At 43.1% G+C, this 23040-nt stretch overlaps 2 protein-coding genes across 7 annotated transcripts in view; both read left to right on the top strand.

Moving 5' to 3' along the window:
• Nucleotides 1–3899: 3899 nt before the first annotated feature.
• On the top strand, nt 3900–6899 carry setmar (SET domain and mariner transposase fusion gene). Its single transcript, XM_068594773.1, has 2 exons — nt 3900–4048; nt 5045–6899. Exons 1-2 carry the CDS (start codon nt 3950–3952, stop codon nt 5828–5830), a joined length of 885 nt encoding a protein of 294 aa, XP_068450874.1. The 5' UTR covers nt 3900–3949; the 3' UTR covers nt 5831–6899.
• A 5954-nt stretch (nt 6900–12853) lies between these two features.
• The window catches only part of itpr1b (inositol 1,4,5-trisphosphate receptor, type 1b), a 78497-nt gene continuing 68310 nt past the window's right edge, over nt 12854–23040 (top strand). For all 6 annotated transcript variants that reach the window (XM_068595123.1, XM_068595126.1, XM_068595127.1 and 3 more), the window contains exons 1-3: nt 12854–13038; nt 14292–14405; nt 19621–19691. In XM_068595123.1, the coding sequence (XP_068451224.1) occupies nt 14314–14405; nt 19621–19691 (163 nt within the window). In that variant the 5' untranslated portion in view covers nt 12854–13038; nt 14292–14313. The remainder of the gene's footprint in view (nt 13039–14291; nt 14406–19620; nt 19692–23040) is intronic.

Below are 23040 nucleotides of genomic sequence, written 5' to 3' on the forward strand. Positions count from 1 at the left end.
CAGGAAAGCAGTTTGTTATACACGATGTGCTTTGCAGGAAAATCGTGTGTGAAATCTCTGTGATCACTCCTGTGCTGTTGTTAGTGATCTCCAGCTCCAGTGGTTCATGCATATGTTTTGTCACAAGCTCTGGCGCAAAAGCAAAAAGTTTCAATAAAGATACACAAATCTTGTTTATCTGTTTACGGCTCTTTCCATCAAACTTCATTCATTCTTCAAACTCGGAGTGAAGAGCTAAATATGTTGCTCGCCTCAGGAGGCTCGAGTCCCCGCTTAATTGCTTCGCGAGATTTTTGTCATGTGAGTGAATCACACTGTCACTGCAGTTGCCTGGCAGCGAACGAAGGCACCCATCGGAGTCTCGTGGGATGACTGCTGCAGGGGCGCGCGTCCTGTTTTCGCTCCAAACTTTGAACGCAGTAACATTTTGTTTGTCAGTGTATTTGAATCTTTCTCTCGCTCCTCTTTTTATTTTTCCACCCTGAGTTTTCCGATCCTCTCTGCCTGTTTGTTTCAACGCCTTTGATGAACCCAGTGCAGTTGTCAGAAAGAGAGCTCCTTTGAAACCTCTGGGGTCAACTCATTATAATCATGCCTACTCAGGCTGACGAAGGCAGAGGAGGGAAACCTTTGAAATTTCCTTTGTTCCCCACTGTCAGACCAGACGAGAGTGCATCCGCTAGGCCGCGGCGCAGCTCTCCTCACAAGCTGTGTGCGGCATCGCAGCCAATTTGAGGCCAAGTCAATCAGCACAGTAGCAGAGGGAGTGCTGGACTGTTGTTGATAATCTCCCCCGAGAACATGGTCTATCATGCCTCTGGTTCATTAACTCCCCGACCAATTGTAGTCCAGCAAATTCAGCTCCTTTCTGTGTGTGTGTGTGTGTGTGTGTGTGTGTTCTCATTAAAGCCAGAGGATCCCTGACAACGAGGCCTATCAAAGACCTCCAACAACCTGCTTCGTGTGGAGCAGAGGGAAGCTGTTTCACCCCATTGTCAGACGACACAATGTCAAGTCGTTTTGTATACACCAGGAGAGGCCATTTTAAAGGCCGCAGGAAAACAAGTGGACATCTGTTAGATCATTCAATTAAGGGACTCACCCGAACCTTGAACCTTGCATCTTCATGAAGGGTTTAGATTGAGCAATGGAAAATACCGTGTGTTATCACTGCTCTAAGATAGGGGGCACATGAGGCAGATTATGCAACTCTTTCACCAAATCCTCAAAAATGCACTCATCAGAATTAGCATTTAGGCCTTAATTAAAGGCCCAGAGAAAATAATGAACACAATATTTTGTGGGTGGAATGGTTTTCTCCCCGGAGTCTTTTTGGAAATGTGTGTTTTTTCAGATCATTTTCTTTAGAGTTAGGTTTCACACAAAAAATCATTGGTAAATTGTCGATGTTTTTTAATATTTACTACTACCCAAATGATAAAAGCTGATTTATGTATGAACTAAAGTCTGATCAAGCGGCAACCTCCAGGTCTGCAATGTGAAGCCAATTTGGTTGTGCCTTAAACTTCCTTTTTCTCTAATGGCCATCAGGGGGCGATTCTTCCGCGAAAAAAAAAGTCACATTATATTGAAGTCTAAAAGACAATACAATTCTCACTTGATTTATTACCTCACTAAACATGTTGAACATGAGTTTTGGAACCTGTCAAACACCTTGTGATTGACAGGTTGCTACCACGGCGTTGTCCGGTCTGGGAGTTGTCGGTGTTTTTATCTAAGAATATGTTGTGTGTGTTGAGTGTTTTAGATCATGAAAGTTAATTGTAACCTTTTTGATCGCCTAAAAATGTCTTATTTAGCGTTTGGTTACTCAGCTCCAACCTATCATGTCACTTCTGGTCGCAAAAAAACAAGATTCAGACTAAAAAACGAAATGACTTTAAAACAAACTAATTGGTGACGTCATGGTGACTATGATGACTGGTGACTACTATGACTGCTTACAGACTCTGAGAATGATAACTGTTTATTTACATCTTGATAGACACTCTTTTTGAAACATGTGTCACATTGTATTGTCAATCTGTCCACTAACATTGTTTCATAAACCGTTGGATGAATTGCCATAAACTTCTGTACAGACGTTCTCGATCCCTATTGGATGGATCCTAGTTATTTATGCTCTGACTTTTCCTGAAGCACCACCAGCTCTCAAAGTGTTTACTTACTGTGAATTATCTACACAAGTGGCCAGTAAATAACTTTGTACATACATTCATGGTTCCCAGAGGATGAATTTGAACGGAATAGGTCATTCCCTGACTTTTCCTCTATAACAGCAACAATAGTTTGACATTTGTGGATATGAGGGTACTACCTTGCCAAGTATTGGATGAATTGCCAGAAAATCTGGTCCAGATATGTCCCAGGATGAATTTGTAATACTTTTGCCAATCCCCTGAGTTTTCAACTAATGCTCCTATTAGGTCAAAGTTTAAATTAGCGCACTACTTTTTGATGACATTAAATAATCACATTCCCATTAGCCTCAGCTGTACCTTGCGTTAGACATTTGTGCCATCTTAGTTCAGTGTGTTAGCATTCAAACTAATTTGCAGTGTCATGTATTTTGAAAGCTTTTTCTTCTTGCAAGATCTGATAAAGGAGCACAACAGTTGAGTAATGAAGCTCACATTCTTTCCAGCACCAACCTCTGTTGTTGTCAAATCAGTCGAGCAAACTGTCAATCAAGCTCATTGTCAAATACTCGTATAATTTTCTTCTAACGCATCAGCTTGTGATTGAGTATGCAAAAGGAGAAACCCAGCCGCAGGACAAACAACTGACAGCGCTAAGGATGCCCAAGGACAAAGATGAGGGATGATTCTCAAAGGAGAATCCTTGGTCACTTGTGTGCAGTGTGAAAAATGCCAGCTGACAATGTGACCTCCCCCACATCTGCCTCAGATGGCCACCAGAGAATAAACCTCTGCATATGAATTGCACAACACCATAGAAAGGTTAGGCATGGAAACACATTCTACATAACTTTCAGTGTCTCCCTGTGATGAATAAAAAGTAACGACATTCAAAAAAGATTTTGGAGACCATTCAGTGCACAAATAACTGAACACCAGGCAGAAGTCGACTGACCATAGACACCATAGTTCAATGAACACAGCTGACATGTGGAACTGAACTTCAGTGTCAAAATGCATTGAATCATCACTCTTCATGTCTTGGGTTTCTGTGAACCCATAGCATCACATGGCCAATGTTTCAAGTTTGTTTGGGTTATCAAATCATCTTGATAAAAGCAGCGTAAAAGAGGGCCTCATCAATAAGGAAGACTTAGATATAGCCTTCTCAGAGGATAGCACATTGCATTGACTTTAATGCAATTTCAAGTGTTTGCTCTATGTTTTAATTGATTCTGTCTATTGATCTAGGCTCTCTCTCTCTCTCTCTCTCTCTCTCTCTCTCTCTCTCTCTCTCTCTCTCTCTGTCTCTCTCTCTCCTTCTCTCTCTCTCTTTTCAGTTATGGTTTCACAACGAGTACAGTACCAGCCTTTTGTCTAACTAGTGCTGCCACCTGCAGGCCGCATGGTATCCCTGCAGTTGTCTGAATACACTATTGAACGCTTTAACGCTATAAATGAAAACAGAATAAAGTTACTGTGAGCTCGCTTGTACAGTTTAAAAAGCTCTCCAGCTTCGTCCTCACAGTAGTCGAGATGAAACAATAATCTCGTGCTGGGCTCTATTTGTCCTTAATGAGCTGCTGCTGCCAATTTTTTTTTTGAGTGAGACCAGATGGAGAGACCACGTGGTTCATAATTACAGGGATGTAATAACACAAACGCGCCTCTAGAGGGAGCTAGTCAGCCGTTAAACTACCGGAAGTTACAGCTTCTTGGTTGTTGTTGGCTTTTTGCACGTCCCAGTTGACCAGCTGTTGTTTCATGTAAACAAAAAAGAAACTTCGGATATGAGTATAGACAGACGTGAGGATTTGAGCAACTGCCTGGAGAATGTTCCAGTTTTAATTGAGCTGACTTCCGCCGTCACGACCTTTCCTAAATTTCAGGTAATGCTAGTTCCGTTTAGCATCTCTCTCTCTCTCTCTCTCTCTCTCTCTCTCTCTCTCTCTCTCTCTCTCTCTCTCTCTCTCTCTCCATCATAATTCATCTCAAACATATCTTTGCTATTATCAGTCAGCACAGACACTGGTACTACTACACTAATACTACTTGTAAAAAGCACCTCAAAGTTGTGAAACGCAAGAATTGTGCAGATATTGTGACCTGGCTAATATATGTATGGGACATGCTCCAACTTCAGATACTGTATGTACTACCAAATTCATGTGTTACATATAATTAATAGCTTTATATATTCATGTATTATATATAAGAGCTTTATGTATATTTAATATAACAGCTCTATATATATATATATATATATATATATATATATATATATATATATATATATATATATATATATATACATATATATATATATATATATATATATATATATATATATAATAGTCATATATGTACATTTAAATATCCATCCACCAGAAATGCTTTACAATAATAGACATAATTGACCAAACGAACCTGCAGGCGATGGAACCAACAGATGGCAGCAAATCATTACAGACATATCCTGTAACTACAATACAGTTCTGTCCTAGTTTACGTTCTTTGCTTACGATGCTCTATAAGAATGAATGTGGAGAAACTATTGCATGTGGTTGTTTTAAGTGGGTTGATGGGTGTCAAGTTAACCGTTGCAGAGCTTTCAGACCGGTACTCTAAAACTCGCCTGCAACTAACTTGTCTAACTTGTCTTGTCTTGATTGATCTTCTCAGTCTTTAACATAATTTCATACAGCTCAAGCAAATGTCTTGTTTTTCTGGGTAAACAATCCAAAACAATGACACAAGAAAAGAAAAAAAGCAGCAGAACCTTACATTGTAGGACTTGTTTAGGGACTAATTCTATAATTGATCGCTGTATTTGGTTCTTTTTAAGTTCCAAAGTTAAACTTTAACTGCTCTTTGTCACTCTTTAGTATTCCCCAGATAACATTCAGGGACCAGGGTGCACCACTGACCCCAGTGAGGTCACCCTTCCTGGATGCTCCTGCCGTTCCCGCTCCTGCTGTGCTGAGGACTGTCCCTGCCTGCGGACGCGCCACCCTGCATACGACGCCGCCGGCGCGCTTCTGAACCTTCGCCCGCTGGACTCAGGTTACTGCTCGCCTGTGTTTGAGTGCAACGTCCTCTGCTGCTGCAGCGAGGCCTGCTCCAACCGGGTGGTGCAAGGAGGGCTGCGGCTCCGGTTGGAGGTGTACAGCACCGGGAACAAGGGCTGGGGAGTGCGAGCACTGGAGGCAGTCCCACATGGGACGTTTGTGTGCGAGTACGCCGGAGAGGTCATCGGCCTCGAGGAGGCCAGGCGCAGGCAGCTCGCCCAGAGAGCCGAGGAAAACAACTACATCATCGCCGTGAGGGAGCACGCGGGCGCGGGCCCCGTCGCCGAGACGTTCGTGGACCCCGCAGATGTGGGGAACGTAGGCCGCTTCCTCAACCACTCCTGCCAGCCCAACCTGTTCATGCAGCCGGTCCGCGTGCACTCAGTGGTTCCTCGCCTGGCGTTGTTCGCCGGGCGAAACATTGATGCTCAAGAAGAGCTGACGTTTGACTACACAGGGGGATACAGTAACCAACCCCCCGTCGAGCTGCTGTCCTTAACGGCCAGCCAGACAGCAGGACTACCGAGGAAAGAGTGCCACTGCGGTGCCAACAACTGTGTTCAGTTCCTTCCTTTGGATTTATCTATTATCAACCAGGAATAAACGACATAACATTTTACATCACATTTTTATCTGAATGTCAAGCGGTAGAAGTGTTTTTCTAAAATGATGCAGAAAAGGTTTTCTATTAAAACTATCTCCGCTTAGTTCTGCCTATTTTTCAGTTTCCACAAGACAATTCAACTGGTTGATGGCTCCATTTACGCAATGAGTCATCGCGTCCTGTTTGTCCCGCCCGGGTTTTTTATTTTTTCTGAGAGAGAAAGTAAACTTGTTGACCTTCTTGTCTGTTTTCATACGTTTCCTTTCATCCATGAGGGAATGTTTCTTCTGTGTAAAATGTTTCCCACTCGATCTACAGCCTTGCAGCTGTCATCGTGTCCTGGCACATTTAAATCCCGTTTCTCACACCAAATCCGGACGGAGCAGAAGCATCATTTACACTCGACAGAGATTGAAGGAGGGCTTGTCAATATGTGTCTTTAAATAGCCACACAGGCTACAGAATTGATCCCGACACCTTCACAGTTGCAGAACTGTTTCGCAAGAAGAAGACGTAACCGAAATGCTCAGTTAAAAAAATAACTTTAATATGTTTTCATCAACTTGACGTTTCTCTTCTGTCTTTTATCAATGCAGCCTCTCGTTGCAGATATTCTCAGCTTCCAATTCCTCTCAAGCCTCAAGAGGAGTGGGGCCAATTAAAAAAGGCCGGGGGGTATTTTTTAAATATAGAAACAAGACTCTATTCCCCTGTCGAAGGAGGGGCGAAGGTGTCCCACTTCAGTGTGACCATTCTGAAACCAGGACTTTCTCCGCTCCATCTGACCCGTTTCTAGTCTAGACCTGCTTTCATCTTATTAATACCCACATTTGGGTTAATGAGGATGGAGACCGTGTTTCATCCAGAAATGGGACCAGTGCTGCAGCCACTCTGGGCCTGAGAGACCCAAATGTGGGAGGGGGGTGAGGGGGATGGGGGTGGAAGCCCTCTGCCGATCGGCGACTAGTGTCAGGGTTATAGTTTTTTTGTGTCACCCGGTGTAAAGGCGAATAGCACAGGTTGTTACTTCGACCTACATGTTTTCTGAGATTTGTTTTATTTTTCTAAATGGGCCGTTCTGTACATAATCAGTTCTACGAATTAAAACACTTCATTGAAATGTAATAGTATGGAAAATGCACTCATTCTTTGTCCTGCCGAGAGTTCAATGACTCGGCTGATCCCAATGTTTGAACTTTTTAAACAGAGAGAAAGAACAGCCCGAGCATCTGTAGGTGATATCTATTTTGAATAGACGCAATTATCAGGAGAAAAAGCAAAAGGGTGCTCACTGTGTCTTTGGCTTTGGGGAAAACCAAAAGTGCAGAACCGTACAGAATCATCTAAATCCTGCGAGCAATGATTTGACGTTCTTTCTCCGCTACCTATATATCTGGTATATCATTTAAAAACGAGGCAACCACGAATTCATGCAATGTGTAGCCCCAGTTGTTGTGCCTTTTCGCGACAAATCAGCCACCAAGCTGTCCTACTACGGCTGTGAGAAACCATGACTCGTGGCAATTGTGAGTCAGATGTCCCTGGGATCCCTATGGCAACCAGCTATGCGTGCAGGAGGTGATTTGGACGGCAGCGGTTGGTTCGGAGGTGCAACGAAGGCTGTTCTCAGATCCTGACTGTCGGCGAGAGATACGGGCTGCAAATGAATGGCTCCTTTCCAGGGTGGTCACCTAGCAACCGGCAGTTAATCACATGAGGTGAAGCTCCCCACCGAACCCGCTCCGCAGCCGCTCTGCACATAAACAAGCACGCGAAACAAGCGCGCAGCGGTGATGCCTTGCAGTGCCAGATCACACCTCACTCTTGCGTTTCAGGAAAAATACATTCTGGTGGTGTTTTCGACTTAAATGTTTGGGGGGAAAGAGGAACACCCAGAAACATTGCCACATGGCGTTTAATGCAAAAGTGAGGCCAAAGGTCAAATGTTAGAATTCTGGCCTCCTTTATAAGGACCTCATTGCAATCTCGGACCTCATCGGTATATCGGTCCGACAACCATTTTCAAACACGTTTGGCGTTTACTGCTTGAGGTGTCGCTCCACTGGTTGCTTCAGGATGATGCGTTTAAAGACATAGCTGGACATTTTTGGAAATACCATATTTCTTTCGGAGAGTTAGATAATACCGCTTTCATGTCTGTCTGAAGCTAAAGTCAAATTCTAAGCTAAAGACATCATTTATTTAGCTTATCTGAGCATATTGAAGCCTGGAAACAGCAAGCCAGATGTGGTCCAAAGGTGAGGGCATATCAGCACCTTTTAAAGCTCGCAAATTGACTCCTTTATTTATTGTTTGTTTAATCCTGCTCCTCAAAAAAAGAAGCTGTATTGCAGCTTTGATTTCGGCTCATGAGACTTCTGCCTGAAAGGTCTTGCCAAGTGAAGCTTGAAAGGACAAAAGATACACTTTCATGAGAAGCCACGCATCACATCGATAAAGGAGCCACTATTTCAGGATGACTGACCAGTGGAGAAATTACAACCGGCGGTCCATTTGTTCAAAAATAGAGCACCTCTCTGATGAGGGAGCAGATGTCCTCGCATTGAATTCTGCCGCCAAGTCGAGGAAAAAAAGAAAAGAAATTGGAGAAAAAAAACGTCAGCTGTCTGCTGGGCCTCAGTTGGCAAAGCATTTTAAAGTCCAATACGAAAAAAATAATTTGACTTTTGACTTTGTTGTGGATTAAATGTTTTGTTTTTTTTACCCATGCAGCGCTTGCTGATTTCAATGACCTATTTATGTTTCTGTTGTATTGAACAGCCCATATTGAATTGGTCCATTGAACCACAGGTTACTGAAAGTGCAACTCAACCAACATAGATCAGATGCTTTTTGAAAACTGAAACCTGTCCTGTTCTGACAGGCTTTCTCATGGAGTAGGTTGCATTTCGCAGCTTCACTTTGGTGTTAGAGGAAGGGGATGTCAATGGGTTTTGTGTGTGGGGAGGGCGGGGTCTTGAAGAGGCTCCTCCCATCACAGATGTTTAGTTATATTTGGACCAGGACAACTGCAGCGGGCTCAGCAGGAAGTTCTGGAGCCCAAGAAGCATCCACCTCCACAGCTGCCCTCACCACCAACTACACACATACACACACTACACACATATCTGAACTACACTTGCGCTATGTTTACAGCACACTTATTCTTAATGAAGCTGTTTTGGAGTGCACAGAAGCAGTCTATGCTTAAAAGTGGCAGAGTGGAATTTAAAATGAATAAATAAAAGGGAAACGGGTAAGAACGAGGAGACTCAGGTTGCACCTTTTTTGCATGTCCTATTTCATACTTGTGTGCAACAAACTGATTTAGATCAGGTGGGTTATTGTGAAGTGTAACCCTTCTGATCCTAATGGATTATGAGCCATTCAAGCTGCTTACAGATCATGTTCTGCAGGTTAAACGAGTGACCTCCGACTACCACCTGCTTGAAAGTCACTCTCCTTCAGCGGGATTAGCTCAAACAGGAGAGTCTACTAGTATCTGTCTCCACAAATAAAAATATGGCAGATAATCCCCCCCACACCTCCCAATTTTGTACTGTCTGGTATGTTGATTATGCTGTAACCAAGGGGATGTGCAGTGGAGTGATCCTTCTGTTTGTTTGTGCACAGTGCTCATGAAGAGGGGACGAGCCTGTTGACAGAGCCTTAACACATGCACACATGACATTAGCTCTTTTTATTAATAAACTTCTTTATGCAGACTGGCATACCCGGTCCAATTGGAACTTGTATTTTTTTGTCTTTCTACACTGGTAACAAGTTCGACCATTAAACCACAAGGCCTAATTAGAATATCTCTGCAGCTGGTTTAATCAGATTATTTCCATTGGGAATATGCAGGCCATTACGGCAGCATAATTGTCTTTTATTTTTAGGGAGGTAGATTTCTACCTTATGCCAGGGTGCTGTTCCAATACCTGTTGTCTTGCAGGCAAGTTGAAGTTGTCAAAATAGGAGGTCTTCACTGTTTTCTTATCTCATCGTCGCCTGTGGTCTGCAAGAGAAGAAGATACCTGTGGTGACGCGCGTGCCGCGGTCTGAGGAAACTGATGTGCGGTAAAACGCTTTAAGCTTTGACTGTGGGACTGACCCGGGCCCCCAGGGAGGTGATGAGCGGTCTGCGCATACGCCACAGGCGCAAACAGGGCTGGTGGAGATAGAGAGAGAGAGAGAGAGAGAGAGAGAGAGAGAGAGAGAGAGAGAGAGAGAGAGAGAGAGAGAGAGAGACTGTAATAGACTGTTGTCGGAGCTCCAATGATAGTGCCTATATTGCCAAATGGAACAATCTGTACCGAAGACATGTGGATATCCGTTAAGAGGTATTACACATTTAGCTGGAAATCACTAATAAGTCATTATCCATTATCTCGCTCCCAGCAACATAGTTGTCTTCAGTGGTTCACTGTCCCAGATCCAGAGCAGCAGTTTGAGGCGCCATGTTGTTCATAGAGTTACTGAGCCCCCAATCTCTCCTCTAAAAGTCATATGGGCTCTGATGTGAAACTGAGACCTAATGTTCCTTCCAAAGAGGAATAAAGAAAACACAGGAGACTCTTTGTTCCTGATGTCTTGACATTTCTGATGAATGCCAGGATTAGATGGCCCACACAGAAGACTATGGGAGCCTCAGACAAGAGAACTACCAACCATTGTGCCCACTCATCGCCGCTCTGGGAAGGCCTGGATCTGCACATGAGAATACTCGCTCTAACACATGCACAATGACGAATCTCGCAATCTGTGCACCCACGCGGACGGCCGCTGCATTTCGTCGTCTCTCCGCTGCTGGTTCCTTTCCGAGCTTGCAGATGGCGTCTTCACTCGTCCGTTTGTCAGTTTCGAAAAAGCCGGCCTTCGCCTTTAAGTCTGCTGGCCTTATCATGACCCTGGCTGTATTTTCCGGGGTAAAAGAAACTGTGGCGGTCACGCGTCGCGTTGGGGAACCCTTCTGGCAGCAGACGAGCTGAAGCCGCTGTAACGACTCAAAATATTCTGAGCTTTGTCAAGCTACAAATCAAACCACAACCCACAGACACAGCAGCAGTTGTGTCCAGTTTTATTTATGTACACAAACCATTTTTTATTTTTTGCTCTGTGGTGGAACGGTTGCCAGTCGTCTGTACAGTGTATCCATGACAACTGAGTACTCAGTGATCTGCGTTCAACTTCACTTTATGTCAAATTCCTCCAAAAGCTGCAAATACTTTCAGTGGAGTAAAAGGTTATTCTTGTAGACATCGCGATATTGTGACTTTGCCATCATTACATTGAGACTCGTTGTCAGAGAAGGAAGCGATTTTCCTTCTTTCTTCCCTTGACATCGATAATGACTCGACAAAAAGAAAGTGGTTTCCAGTAAATTGTTTTACTTAAGTGGATTTGAATGCTCTTTTGATATAATTTGTTGACAGATTGCACACCCATTAAGGGGCGGGTAGTACAGAGAGTGGAGTTACATGAATAATACATCTTTTTTTATTCATCATATTATAGCCGTGGTTTTATGTCAACACCGGGAATGTAGCACATTAAAGTGATTTTTTTTTAGACCCAGACGATACAACATAGCAAGCTGCAATCATTTACATCTCAAAGACCTTGCTGTGCCCGATGAGAAGCAGATGTGGAATGTGGAAAAAGAGGAGAAGCACTTTTATGGTAATGAACACTTGTGTGGGCCCCACTTACTCACTCTTATCGTCCCTCTAGATTCTGTAGCTAAGAAACCAAATTAACAGCTCATAATGCCACTGAGCCCATTTTAGGGATGAAAGTGCTCTTTCTCTTCCTGAACCTATCCCACCCCTTCTTTTTCTCTCATTCATAATGCAATTAGAAATGATTAGGAATAATTAAGCTTTTTTGAATTTTTTTTACACGTTTTTAAATGCAACCGTCTACATGTGCAGGCTTTAGTGGAGAAACTGGAGGTGAGTCTCTGTTTAGGAAGAATCCTGTGAGGGCGGTCAGCCTACACTTTGTCTTGAGCACATGGCAAGTTATTTATGAGTTCAGTAGCGTACAATGATAATTCTGAATTTTTCAGTCCACCAGTGAGCGTGTTCCAGTTCTATAGCTGAAGATGTCACAGTGGGATTTTAGTGGGTCAACTCCGAATAAACCAGATCACTCAAACTTGTGAGGGCTGTTTCCAAACGCTTACGTTACAAACTTGGAAACCTAGAGGCCCATGAGCAAAAACAATCTGTAAGAGTATCCTATAGTAAAAAGAAAAGAAAAAAAGAAAGAATAAACACACAAATATGAACTCAACTAAACAGACAGGCTTGTCCTCGTCCAAACCTGCAAATCCGAGCGCCGTTGGTCGAGTCAGTGTTTACTGACAGGAGGCTGCACACACAAGTGATGTCTTTATTTAGCGTCCTTTCACACGTTGACACGCACAGCACGAGCCACCTCTTTGTATGGACACTATGTGTGCTTCTGTTTTTGACATTATTTATACGTGAAAAATTGCAAACATTGACAAAAAACAACAACAACCTCTTGTCACATTTGAGGCAGCTTGATCAGTCAAGTATCAGCTGCTGGGGGTTCAAACAAGACCAAGATCCCACAGCCGCACTAAATACTCTGAACTTAGGCACAGTGGTGCTTTGATGTATGCTATATTCTGAAGGCTAACACGGTCACAATGGATGTTCAATATCTTAGTTTGTGTGTCTATACGTGCACAATTAAAACCAGTATACTGATTGATCATAAACACAAGTATTATGGCCAATGGAAACTTTGAGCTGATGATGTCACTATAGGGAAAAGATCCCCGCAGTCACAGCGGGATTTTGAGCCAATCAATCAATCAAGGAGATGGATGATATCACACAGAAAAAAATAAAACAAGTTGGAGCAGCAGACAGTCGAGAGTGCTGCACTGAAAAGCCGTTTCCTTAAGAACCACATTTCCCAGAATGCTGCGCTGCAATATAAATAGTAACGAAAAGGGGCGTTTCCACTGTGACATGTGGAGGAGGTAAGAAGCGGATTGTTGCCGAGGAGGCATTCAGCTGTCAGAGATAACGCCGCTCAGCCTGCTCTTACCTGGAGTTTCACCACCATGGACTTAACCGAGGATAGCGCTGTGGAAATTATCCTGTGCTGACCCACTTCGTCCACGCGCTTCTCTCTCTCTGTCGCTGACGTCTCCTCTCGTATCTGCCAGGTAAAGTCCTCATCCGTCTGTAGTTGTGGGGCTCGAGCATTGTTCGTGGTCTCCACTGAGCTGAAAGCATCCCTGGCGAGGAAGTAGCCCACGCGCTCATGTGTTGCTGTTGCTCGCGCGTAGCAAAGTGAGGGCGCCTTGACATTTAGTTTAGCTAGCTGAAGAGTGCGTATGGGTGCGTTTGTGGTCGCGCGCGCGCTTGTGTGTCCCCCAAGTGTCTCACAAGACTGGTCACATCACTTCACATGTGGCAATGGGCTCTAAAACAAAACAAAACGCAAACTTTCTGTCGCAGTAAAGCCCGGAGTGGCGTGGGGACATCTCGACCTGGGTAAATATAACCTTCAACTTCACGCGGACCAATCGATATTTTGTGGAAACGAACGTACATGCAGTGTGGCAAATGTGTCATATTGTGTGCCTTCCTGCTTTTCAAGACATCTGTTTTTAGTTTGACTTTCCAATGTTGCACACTGTACGTTTATGACAAGTTTTAAGCTAAAATGAAAAGGACCCTCCCCCCCCACCCCCCCACTCCAACTTCGGTCAGTGCATTCTCTTGCACAGGTTTCTCTCAAGCTGGACTGAAGAAAAGGTGACCTACATTTAAGATGTGCATGCAGGCTGTTGGTGTGACACAGCTTACAATAGCACAATGCACAGAGACATTTTAGCTTGGTGTTCTTGGCAGGATATTTTTTATTTTATCTTCATTGTTTGTCCTTCTCACACTCACACGTGTCCAAATTGAATAAGCAGTGATGGTTGAGTAGTTTATCAACTCTTACCACTCTGTCATGGTATCTATCTTCTCAATGAAAACACCAAACCCATTCGAACAAATACACGGGCCACATGGATAGAAGATCAAAGCTTTATAGCTGTATGTCTAATGTTAATGATATGATTAGAGTGTCACTTCTCTACTTGCAAATTAAGGACAGACTAAAAAAACGTTAGTCCCAAACCGATCACAAACTCTAGCAAAGTGTGTGTACTGATGGATCCCCCGAGAGGATCACAACTGTTTCCTGTTTACAAATTCTGTTCAACCTAATCAGCGATACCCAGGCACCCTACATGTGCAGGAGCATGGAGCTGCAGGATGCATTAGTGTTTGTGGAGTGATGGGTTACTAGAGCAGAATTCACTTTTCTGGTAATCACCTAATTGACGAGCTGAGTGAGATTTGATTGAGCTCTGCTGTATGTGGGCGACTGCTCTAAAGGCCTTTCGGTGTCAATCTTTTGCAGGTGGAGTCGACCCTCAGGAGCCATGTCGGACAAGATGTCCAGTTTCCTCCACATCGGGGACGTTTGTTCCCTGTATGCTGAAGGCTCCACCAATGGATTTATCAGCACTTTAGGGTAAGTCTGCCTGTTTTTTTAAAATGTTTTCTTCACCTCCCTGCCACAGGGTTGCAGGTGAGCTGGGTTATATTGCCCCCTGTACAGAATACACGTCTATAAAACGGCACGGGCTGCAAAATACACACAGTTAGTCACGTAATGATCCATATGATCGCAGTTATTGAGTTGATGGGGGAGTATAAGGGATGGATTTAATGCCCCTGTTTGGTTAGTGCAGTTATTGTCAACATAGGAGTTACCCATTTTTTCCTCAGCATTTTATGATGAATACAAAATTAAGGTTTCAGTGTACAACAAAGAAAGAAAGAGACAAAAAAGTTGTAATAGTAGTTGAACTAGAGTGGGAAAAGAAGGATTGCCTTTCTATCTGTAAACGCAGCCTCCTCACAATGTCTGGACGGAGCTCTCTTTAGACTCTAGCTTAATTTGACCATATTAAAAATATAATGACACGTTCAACTCGTATGAATCATGTACATTCAATGCACTGAGCTTGTTGTAACTCTGTTAGGTTGGTCATTCTTTTCTTATGACGTCGATTGCACTTCTGTCCATCCTGGGAGATGGATCCCTCTTCTCTTGCTCTTCCTTTTTTTCCTCTTCTCCTTGTTAAAGTTTTTTTCTTTTTTTTGGAGGCGGGGGGGGGGGGGGGGGTTGTTCTGATGTGAGGGTGCTGGGACAGAGGATGTCACATGCTGTACAGATTGCAAACCCTCTGAGTCAAATTTGTGATTTTTGGGTAATACAAAACAATAATATATAAAAAAGAAAGAATTGAAATGAAAGGCCGAGCCAATTTGCTCTGCTGTAATTCTCCCAGTAATTAAATAAAAAAAACATTCTTGTCCTGTGTATTTTGTTAGTAAGAATATATTATTTAACGCAGATGACTGCTCCATACCATACACAAGTCTCGTTAAATAGCAGTTTGTAATCCCGTGTGGGATGGGGTCAGATGTTGGCATGGCACAGAAGTGAAAAAATAGCTTAACTGCTGCTCGGAGTATGCTATAGAAGACGAGTTGGAGGCGTTTAGAGCTGAACTGGATAAAACTTTGGTTTTTGAAACTTTAAAATGAATGACTCCCACATATATGTACCTCTTGTCATTGCTATCCGCTAATGAATGGGAAGATTGAATGTATTAAAATGTCCATTTCCCTAATAACATGGTGGTTATGTTTTTATCTATGAGCAGAATATCGAGTCGCCCTCGAAAACATCGTCTGACAAATGTGGAGACGACAAACAAGACAACAATGTTGTCTTGTTTGAGAAGTGGTGGATCCTGCTCAAGTCATTACTTTTTAAAACCCTTTTTTTTTCACTTCCTGTGCTCAGTTGGTCGTCGGACCTCAAATGACCCCTTCTACGCTCTTTGTGTTGCACGCTGAGCACATTTTACTAAGGTGCTTGACTTCTTCCCTCCTTCCTAATTGTAGTCAATGAGTCAAGCGCTCATGTCATTATGAGCGATTTGAGCAAATCTTGACAGTCGCAGTATAAACAGAAGGGTAAAAGAAGACAATATAAGAGAGGGATCAATGATGTGATTGCCCATGCCTGATTATCTGACAGCATATTTGACCTGCGAGACTCCGTTTTCCTGCATCAAGCCTGTCTCTTCCTTCTCTTTTTCCTTGCTCTTTTCCCGCCACAGGCTGTTAGTGTTGGGTTCTTCCGGGGTGAGAATGATCACAGCCTTTGTGTTGTCCCTCACCTTTTTCATTCTTTCTTTTAAAGTGCTACAATCTCCCTCCTCTTTTCTCTCCTCTACTTGCCACTCACTGCAGGCCGTGCAGAGCCCTCCTCCTTGCCCAGCTCTCAGAAAACCACACTCTCTCTCACAGTCCAGTGTTCTGCGTCATCCGCCATGGCAACAAATGTGTGTGCAGCATTGAAGACTGCCACCATGACGGTACTCGTTTGTCAAAATTTTCCCGTCCAGCGTTGTTATGCCTAGTAATCATTCCCCCCCACGCACACCGCTGCCGTAAGCACTCTCCGTTAAAGAGAAGAGCTTAGAGGACGCGGCTATAAATAGCTTCGTTGTATTAGGTGTTTCTTTAGCTGCCGGCACGCTGAATGTGACCCCTGAGAGATGGCTGCAGCTACATAGCCCACCGCTGGCTTAGAGAAGATGGAACGTCCCCCTTGATGCTGGGGAGAGGGGATATGACCCCAATGCAAGAGGAGGTTTCTTCTTGACCTTGGAAACGGATGAGCCTTTAAACTCATGTTCTTTTTGGACCTTGGCCAACCGGTGTGATCAAGGCTCCTCCTTCCTGTAAAGGAGCTCTTTCACACCATGTGCTTTTCTTCCTTTATCGTCAGTGCTCCTGCAGTGCAGGGTGTACCGCATGAGCTATAAAAAGACGTAACTGACTGGACTGACTAGAGCCTCCCACTGAACTGCATTACATGTGCTGCTCTACTATCTGCTAATATTTCCATGGGGTGGCCCAGAAGTCTTGAGTATGATTGAGCTATTCATTAAAAAAAGTAAAAAACATGTTTTACCAACATAATTTGTGTATTAATTGGAGTAACAAGGTGCAACAATTGCAGTAAAATAGATTATTATGAGGTAGAGCTGTTGCATGCTTTAAGAAAGAAGCCCTTGTTGTCTTGGGTACAGGTATTAGTCCTGTGTACTGGTAATATGATGAGTACCATGATGGATAATGGATCAGGTTTTAATAAATTGCGAAACTGTAAGCAAGGCGTCCGAAAAGTATTCACAGGGCTTCACTTTTTCCACATTTTGTTATGTTACAGCCTTATTAAAAAATGGGTTGAATTTTTTTTCCCCTCAACATTCTAGACACAACACCCCATAATGACAAAGTGAAAAACGTTTTAGGAACATTTTTGCAAATCTAGAAAAAAGAACATAAATATAACATGTATATAAGTATTCACATTCTTTGCCATGACACTCAAAATTGAGCTCAGGTGCATCCTGTTTCCACTGTTCATCCTTGAGAAGTTTCTACAACTTGATTGGAGTCCACTTGTGCTGAAACCAGTTGATTGGACATGATTTTAGAAAGGCACACACTTGTCTACATCAGGCCCCACAGTTGACAGTGCATGTCAGAGCACAAACCAAGCCATGAAGACCAAGGAATTGTCTGTAGACGTCCTTCTGCAGCATTGGAGTTCCCACTGAGCACAGTGGCCTCCATCATCTGGAAGTGGAAGAAGTTTGAAATCACGAGGACTCTTCTTAGTGTTGGCCGCCCAGCCAAACTGAGCGATTAGGGGAGAAGGGCCTATGTCAGGGAGGTGACCAGGAACCCGATGGTCACTCTGACAGAGCTCCAGCGTTGCTCTGTGAAGAGAGGAAACCTTCCAGAAGGACAACCACTTCTGCGGCACTCCACCAAGCAGGCCTGTTTGGTAGAGCGGCCAGACGGAAGCCACTGCTCTGTGAAAAAAACACGACAGCCCGCCTGGAGTTTGCCAAAAGGCACCTAAAAGACTCTCAGACCATGAGAAAGAAAATTCTATGGTCTGATGAAACAACAAAGATTGAACTCTTTGGCCTAAATGCCAAGCGTCATGTCTGGAGGAAACCAGGCACTGCTCATCACCTAGCCAATACCATCCCTACATGAAGCATGGTGGTGGCAGCATCATGCTGTGGGGATGGTTTTCAGCGGGATGAATTGGGAGACTAGTCAGGATTGATGGGAAGATAAATGCAGCAATGTACTGCAACATTCTTTGATGAAAACCTGCTCCAGAGCATTCTGGACCTCAGACTGGGCGACGGTTCATCTTTTAACAGGACAACAACCCGAAGCACACAGCCAAGATAACCAAGGAGTGGCTTAGGGACAACTCTGCGAATGTCCTTGATGGCCCAGCCGGAGGCCAGACTTGAATCTGATTTGAATATCTGTGGAGAGATCTGAAAATGGCTGTTCACCGACGTTTCCCATCCAACCTGAGGGAAGTTGAAAAGTTCTGCAAAGAAGAATGGGAGAAACTGCCCAGAAATGTTTGCAAAGCATGTAGCATCATACTCGAGAAGACTTAAGGCTGTAATTGCTGCCAAAGGTGCTTCAACAAAGTATTGAGCAAAGGCTGTGAATACTTATGCACATGTTGTGTTTTCGTTATTTATTTTTAAGTGAAGCGCTGTGAATACGCTGCGAGGGGCCTTCATCCTCATCCTCATAATCCTCGATTTTCATCCATCAGGCATACTTCCTTTCCCATTTTTTAAAATATTAATTCCTGGGGAGAGGGAACCTGTTAATCCCCGCGCCGTTCACTTTAAGCCAGATAGCCTTATTTTTCCAGGATGCGTTGTGCACGAGTGATGAGACCGCCTTGTGTGATAAACGAAAAAAACTCACAAAATGCCAATGAAGGAGATATTCTTACACAATTGGGCACCTTTTTGAATTCAAGTTCCTCTCGACACTGAACTAAAAACGGCATAACTGCCTTTCTCATCAAAACCGTCTTCTTGATACTGTGCTCCAGTAGCTCATTAGCGGGGCTTGCTAACTTCCTAAAGGGCAGACTGTTAAATTAGCAAATTACAATGACAGAAATAGCCATAAATCACTATGCTAGTGTTAAATGTCTTTTTAAGATCTTGGAACGGTCTGCAGCAGTCCTCTTTCACAATGAGAAGGAACACTTTAATTTACTGCACAAACAGCCTGCATGTTCCCTTTTGTTAAATGGTGAACACACAGGCTTCCCTGTGTCTCCAAGCTGATGTTTATTGTTTGTAATCCTGCTATTCATGTGCTACGAATGAGCTGACATTCCTCATCAAATCAAATGGGTATGATGCCCAGTTGGACTTTTTCACAGCTGATATTTTGACTTGACTTGGCAGGAAAAGCGCAAGTGTTGATTAAACTGTTCATAATGGTTCTGTTGTATTTAGATGTCCCAGTAAGCAAGGGCCAACAGCAGGACCCTGCAACCGACCCAAATACAGGGAACGCAGCCATTAATGTTACTTACACCTGTGATGTTCCTGCTATGGCATGTCAAAAGTGCTCAGTGACCATGTGGTACGATTTATGGGTATATGGTGACCGTAATGGTGTAGGTCAATGTTTTAATTTGATAGATTATGGTGAAGAAAATGACTTGAGATAAACATGATGTAAACTCAATGCTGTTTATAATCTTAAAGTCTGTGCATGTGATTGATTCATCTCAATGGTGGCTGTGTTCCCAGGCTTGTGGATGACCGCTGCGTGGTACAACCAGACACAGGTGACCTCAACAACCCCCCCAAGAAATTCAGAGGTAATGACTTGTTTCTCACTTATGTAATATTTATGAATAAAATCATATTTGTATTCCAGATTAAGTGTAAAAATGTTTTGTCAATGAAGTAGTTACTGTTCAATAGTTTGGGTAAAAGCTCTTTTTTTGTTGTCTTTGCTTATTTTAAATCCCCTGAATTTCCAAAGGTCTGCTGTATGATTCACAACCGTTCAGGCTGTTGCTAACCACGTAGAGTTGGTTATGGTTATATATTAAAATGTTTGGAAAAGGGGTTTGACTGTAGATCACTTTGAAAGAAGGGGCCGCAGAAAAGATTTGGCACACATAAGACCTTTTGGATCCATACAATTCTGTCCCTCATCAATCACTACAGAACCAGACGATCAGGTGACGACAGATGTCGCTGATGGAGTCACCAGCAAGTGTTTAACATTGGCTGTAACTTTTAAAGCAAATACATTTCAAGTTTTGGCAGGTTTCCGAAGGACAATTTGGTTGATTAGTAAAGAGTGAAATGACTTACTTGGAATAGTACGTCGTCCAAATTGATTGAATTCAATCAATCTTTTGTATCCTTGCAGTAGTTTATTAAATGTATCGTAATTTATGCTTTCTCGAGTGTCCCCCATCAGCGACTATGACAAAAAATGCATGATGAAGTCAGTGGGCTCATTTTGGTCATAGTCTGAAGTAAATCTCTGAATCAGAATTCTTTTTTTGTCCTGATTGACAAATTGCTCTAAGTTTTGTATTTCTAACTTTTAACATTTAAATATATCAGAAGATTTAATTGCTCTCGTCCTGGAAGATTCCGCTTGGTTTGAATAAAAGCCCGTATCTGCCCGATGTCGTGATTTTCTTCGTAGTTTCCGACAGAATGCCAGGCGTTTCAGAGTTAAGTATCAGACCCAGGACGGCAACCTTCTATTACATCTTAACGTCTAATAACAGGCTCGAACCCGACAGTGTGAACATTTGCACAGATTAACTAGATGTGGCTAAAAATACAACGTCTTTTGTGAAAACCAGGGGTGGCGCTTGGGAGGGATGCACATTGTTACCCTCTCTGTCCTGACAGGTCGCCATGGTGGGGACTTGATCACAAGGCTGTCTGCTTTAATGTCTAGTTGACCCTAAATGGGACAATCATTTCCAGAATGAACATCATGCTGCATTGAAGAAGACTTGAAACGAGAGATTGAGACCATAAGCTCATGTTTACAATATGTTTATGAGGTAATAAATCAAGTGAGAAGTAGAGTCACTTTCTTATAGACAATCCACGTCCTGAGTGCTCACACTGTCAGGGTAGAATAAAAAAACCAACCCGCCGGCCTCTGTGGACTGACAATTATCAATAAAGATTTGAAAAACTAGGAGAGAGAGAGAGAAGTTGGTTTGCCAGTGGAGGTCTGTAATGTAACACCAGTACGGCTCAATAGTACCAAGTGGTATGACCTTAAATGTATATTTCAGTGTAATTTTGAAGCATGAACGGGTAAAATAATGGTATATTTGTTTTTTTCTAACATCAATATGCCTCTGAAGGAGTAGAGCAATTTCAACCATTCCAAAATCAATGTAAAGCAATTAAATTATACTAATTTCAGTTTTTTGCCAAAAACTACATTCATTATGGGAACACGTCGCGTAAGCGTTATCATTCAACTAATTTGAAATTGTGTGTGTGTGTGTGTGTGTGTGTGTGTGTGTGTGTGTGTGTGTCACGTTACTGCCTGGGCCATCGTGGGTAGATGTAAAAACCATCATGCGGCGGCAACAAACCTGTGTAAATGTGACCGGCAAAATCTCAGGAATCGATCAGCTGAAACCCGACCCAGAAAGAGTAAAAAGGCAATAAATCCACTCCTGGCTCTGCTGAAATAGTGCAAGAGCCTGAGAGCGACGACCCAAATGTTTAATATATCAGAAATCCAAAATGTCTAACGGTCGGTCAGGAGCGTTTGTTTGGGCCGTGATTGGTCCTCGCTTGCCACTGCATGGCCATCGACGCCCGAGGAAGCTGAAAATTGGTTCAGTAAGCGTTGATCAATTTGACAGCTTTTAAGGTACTGGTTCTATACAGAACCCACTGAAGGACCCCTTTGTAACAAGTTACATAAAGTCTTGAGACCAGTCATCCAATGAGTTCCTGGGTGGTTTCATGTGAAGAGTGTCAGAGGCCCAAAGAGGTAAAACTCTCATATATCTGAAGAAGAAAAGTTACTTATGAGGCGGAACATTTTCTTCTTCTTCTTCTGTCCTATAATGTAACTCCTTCAGGTTGGCAACTGGCAGTTAAAGATAAACATAAGCCTAGATCTTTATCAGCGGCTAACATTAATACAGCTTTGAAGACCGACAAGTAGTGATGGATGATAAGTGTCCCATGTATAAACAGACACCGCCTTAACAGGTGAAGGAGGAAGATGGCAAGAGTGGTGGAATATAATGAAACCTTTTGTGGAAATGTTTCAACCATTTTGTGAGGCTGTAAAAGAAGAGTCCTGAATGAAGTGGTAACTGTTGATGCTTTATTTTGATGGTTTCTTTTTGTGTGTTTTTATTAGATCACAGCACATTTTTGGTTGTTTTTAAATATTACACTTCTCAACACCACCTCAAAGTCCAGCCTCGGCACAAACCGCAGGATTGTAGCGCATCACATCGCTGGTCACTCCACGTACCGTCTGGAATTGGTTATTTATCCGAGCAGCTGTTGTGTTGATTGGTCTGTTGTGACAGTATGTCAGCTAGTGTGTGACGCATTTGTATGATCTTTGCGGTTCCAGTAAATATGCAACGCCTGTGTGTTCACAGCAGGTGCACATTGTGACTGTTCATCAGTAGCAGGATTTTTTTACACATGGATTTTTCTTTGAACTGAGTCGAGCGCTCACAGACCAGAAGACACCGTCAGTGTTTGAGCAGCACAATGTGCTGGAGCCGGACTCAGGGCCCGGCCAATGCAGGCGTAAACAACATTGTTTTCAACAATCTTGGCAATGTTCTCTAAAGTGAGAAGCATTTTTTTGTTTCTCTGTCTGACGACATTTTTACACTGAAATTGAAAAAGGGATTCAATACTGAGACAAATTCATTACTGTGAAATCAAAATTTAATTTAATACATTTTAACACACTGACCCAAGATATCCAAGATAATGCATTCATTCAGAATATTTTTGTTTGACCGATTCACTTGTGTGCCAGTTTTTTAGGCATAGCTGATTTGACCTATTGGACCCATTGGATGTCCATGTTATATTGATCTCTACCGCAAATTGATGCGCTAAAGGTACGAATGCAAGCTATTATTTACTGTCACCTGCTGCGAGCTGTACAGGCTCTGTGCATGCAGAGGCCTA

Source organism: Clinocottus analis, unplaced genomic scaffold (genome assembly GCF_023055335.1).
Source record: "Clinocottus analis isolate CAN_PGR_092001 unplaced genomic scaffold, fCliAna1.0.p SCAF_3, whole genome shotgun sequence".
NCBI classification, from domain to species: Eukaryota; Metazoa; Chordata; class Actinopteri; order Perciformes; family Cottidae; genus Clinocottus; species Clinocottus analis.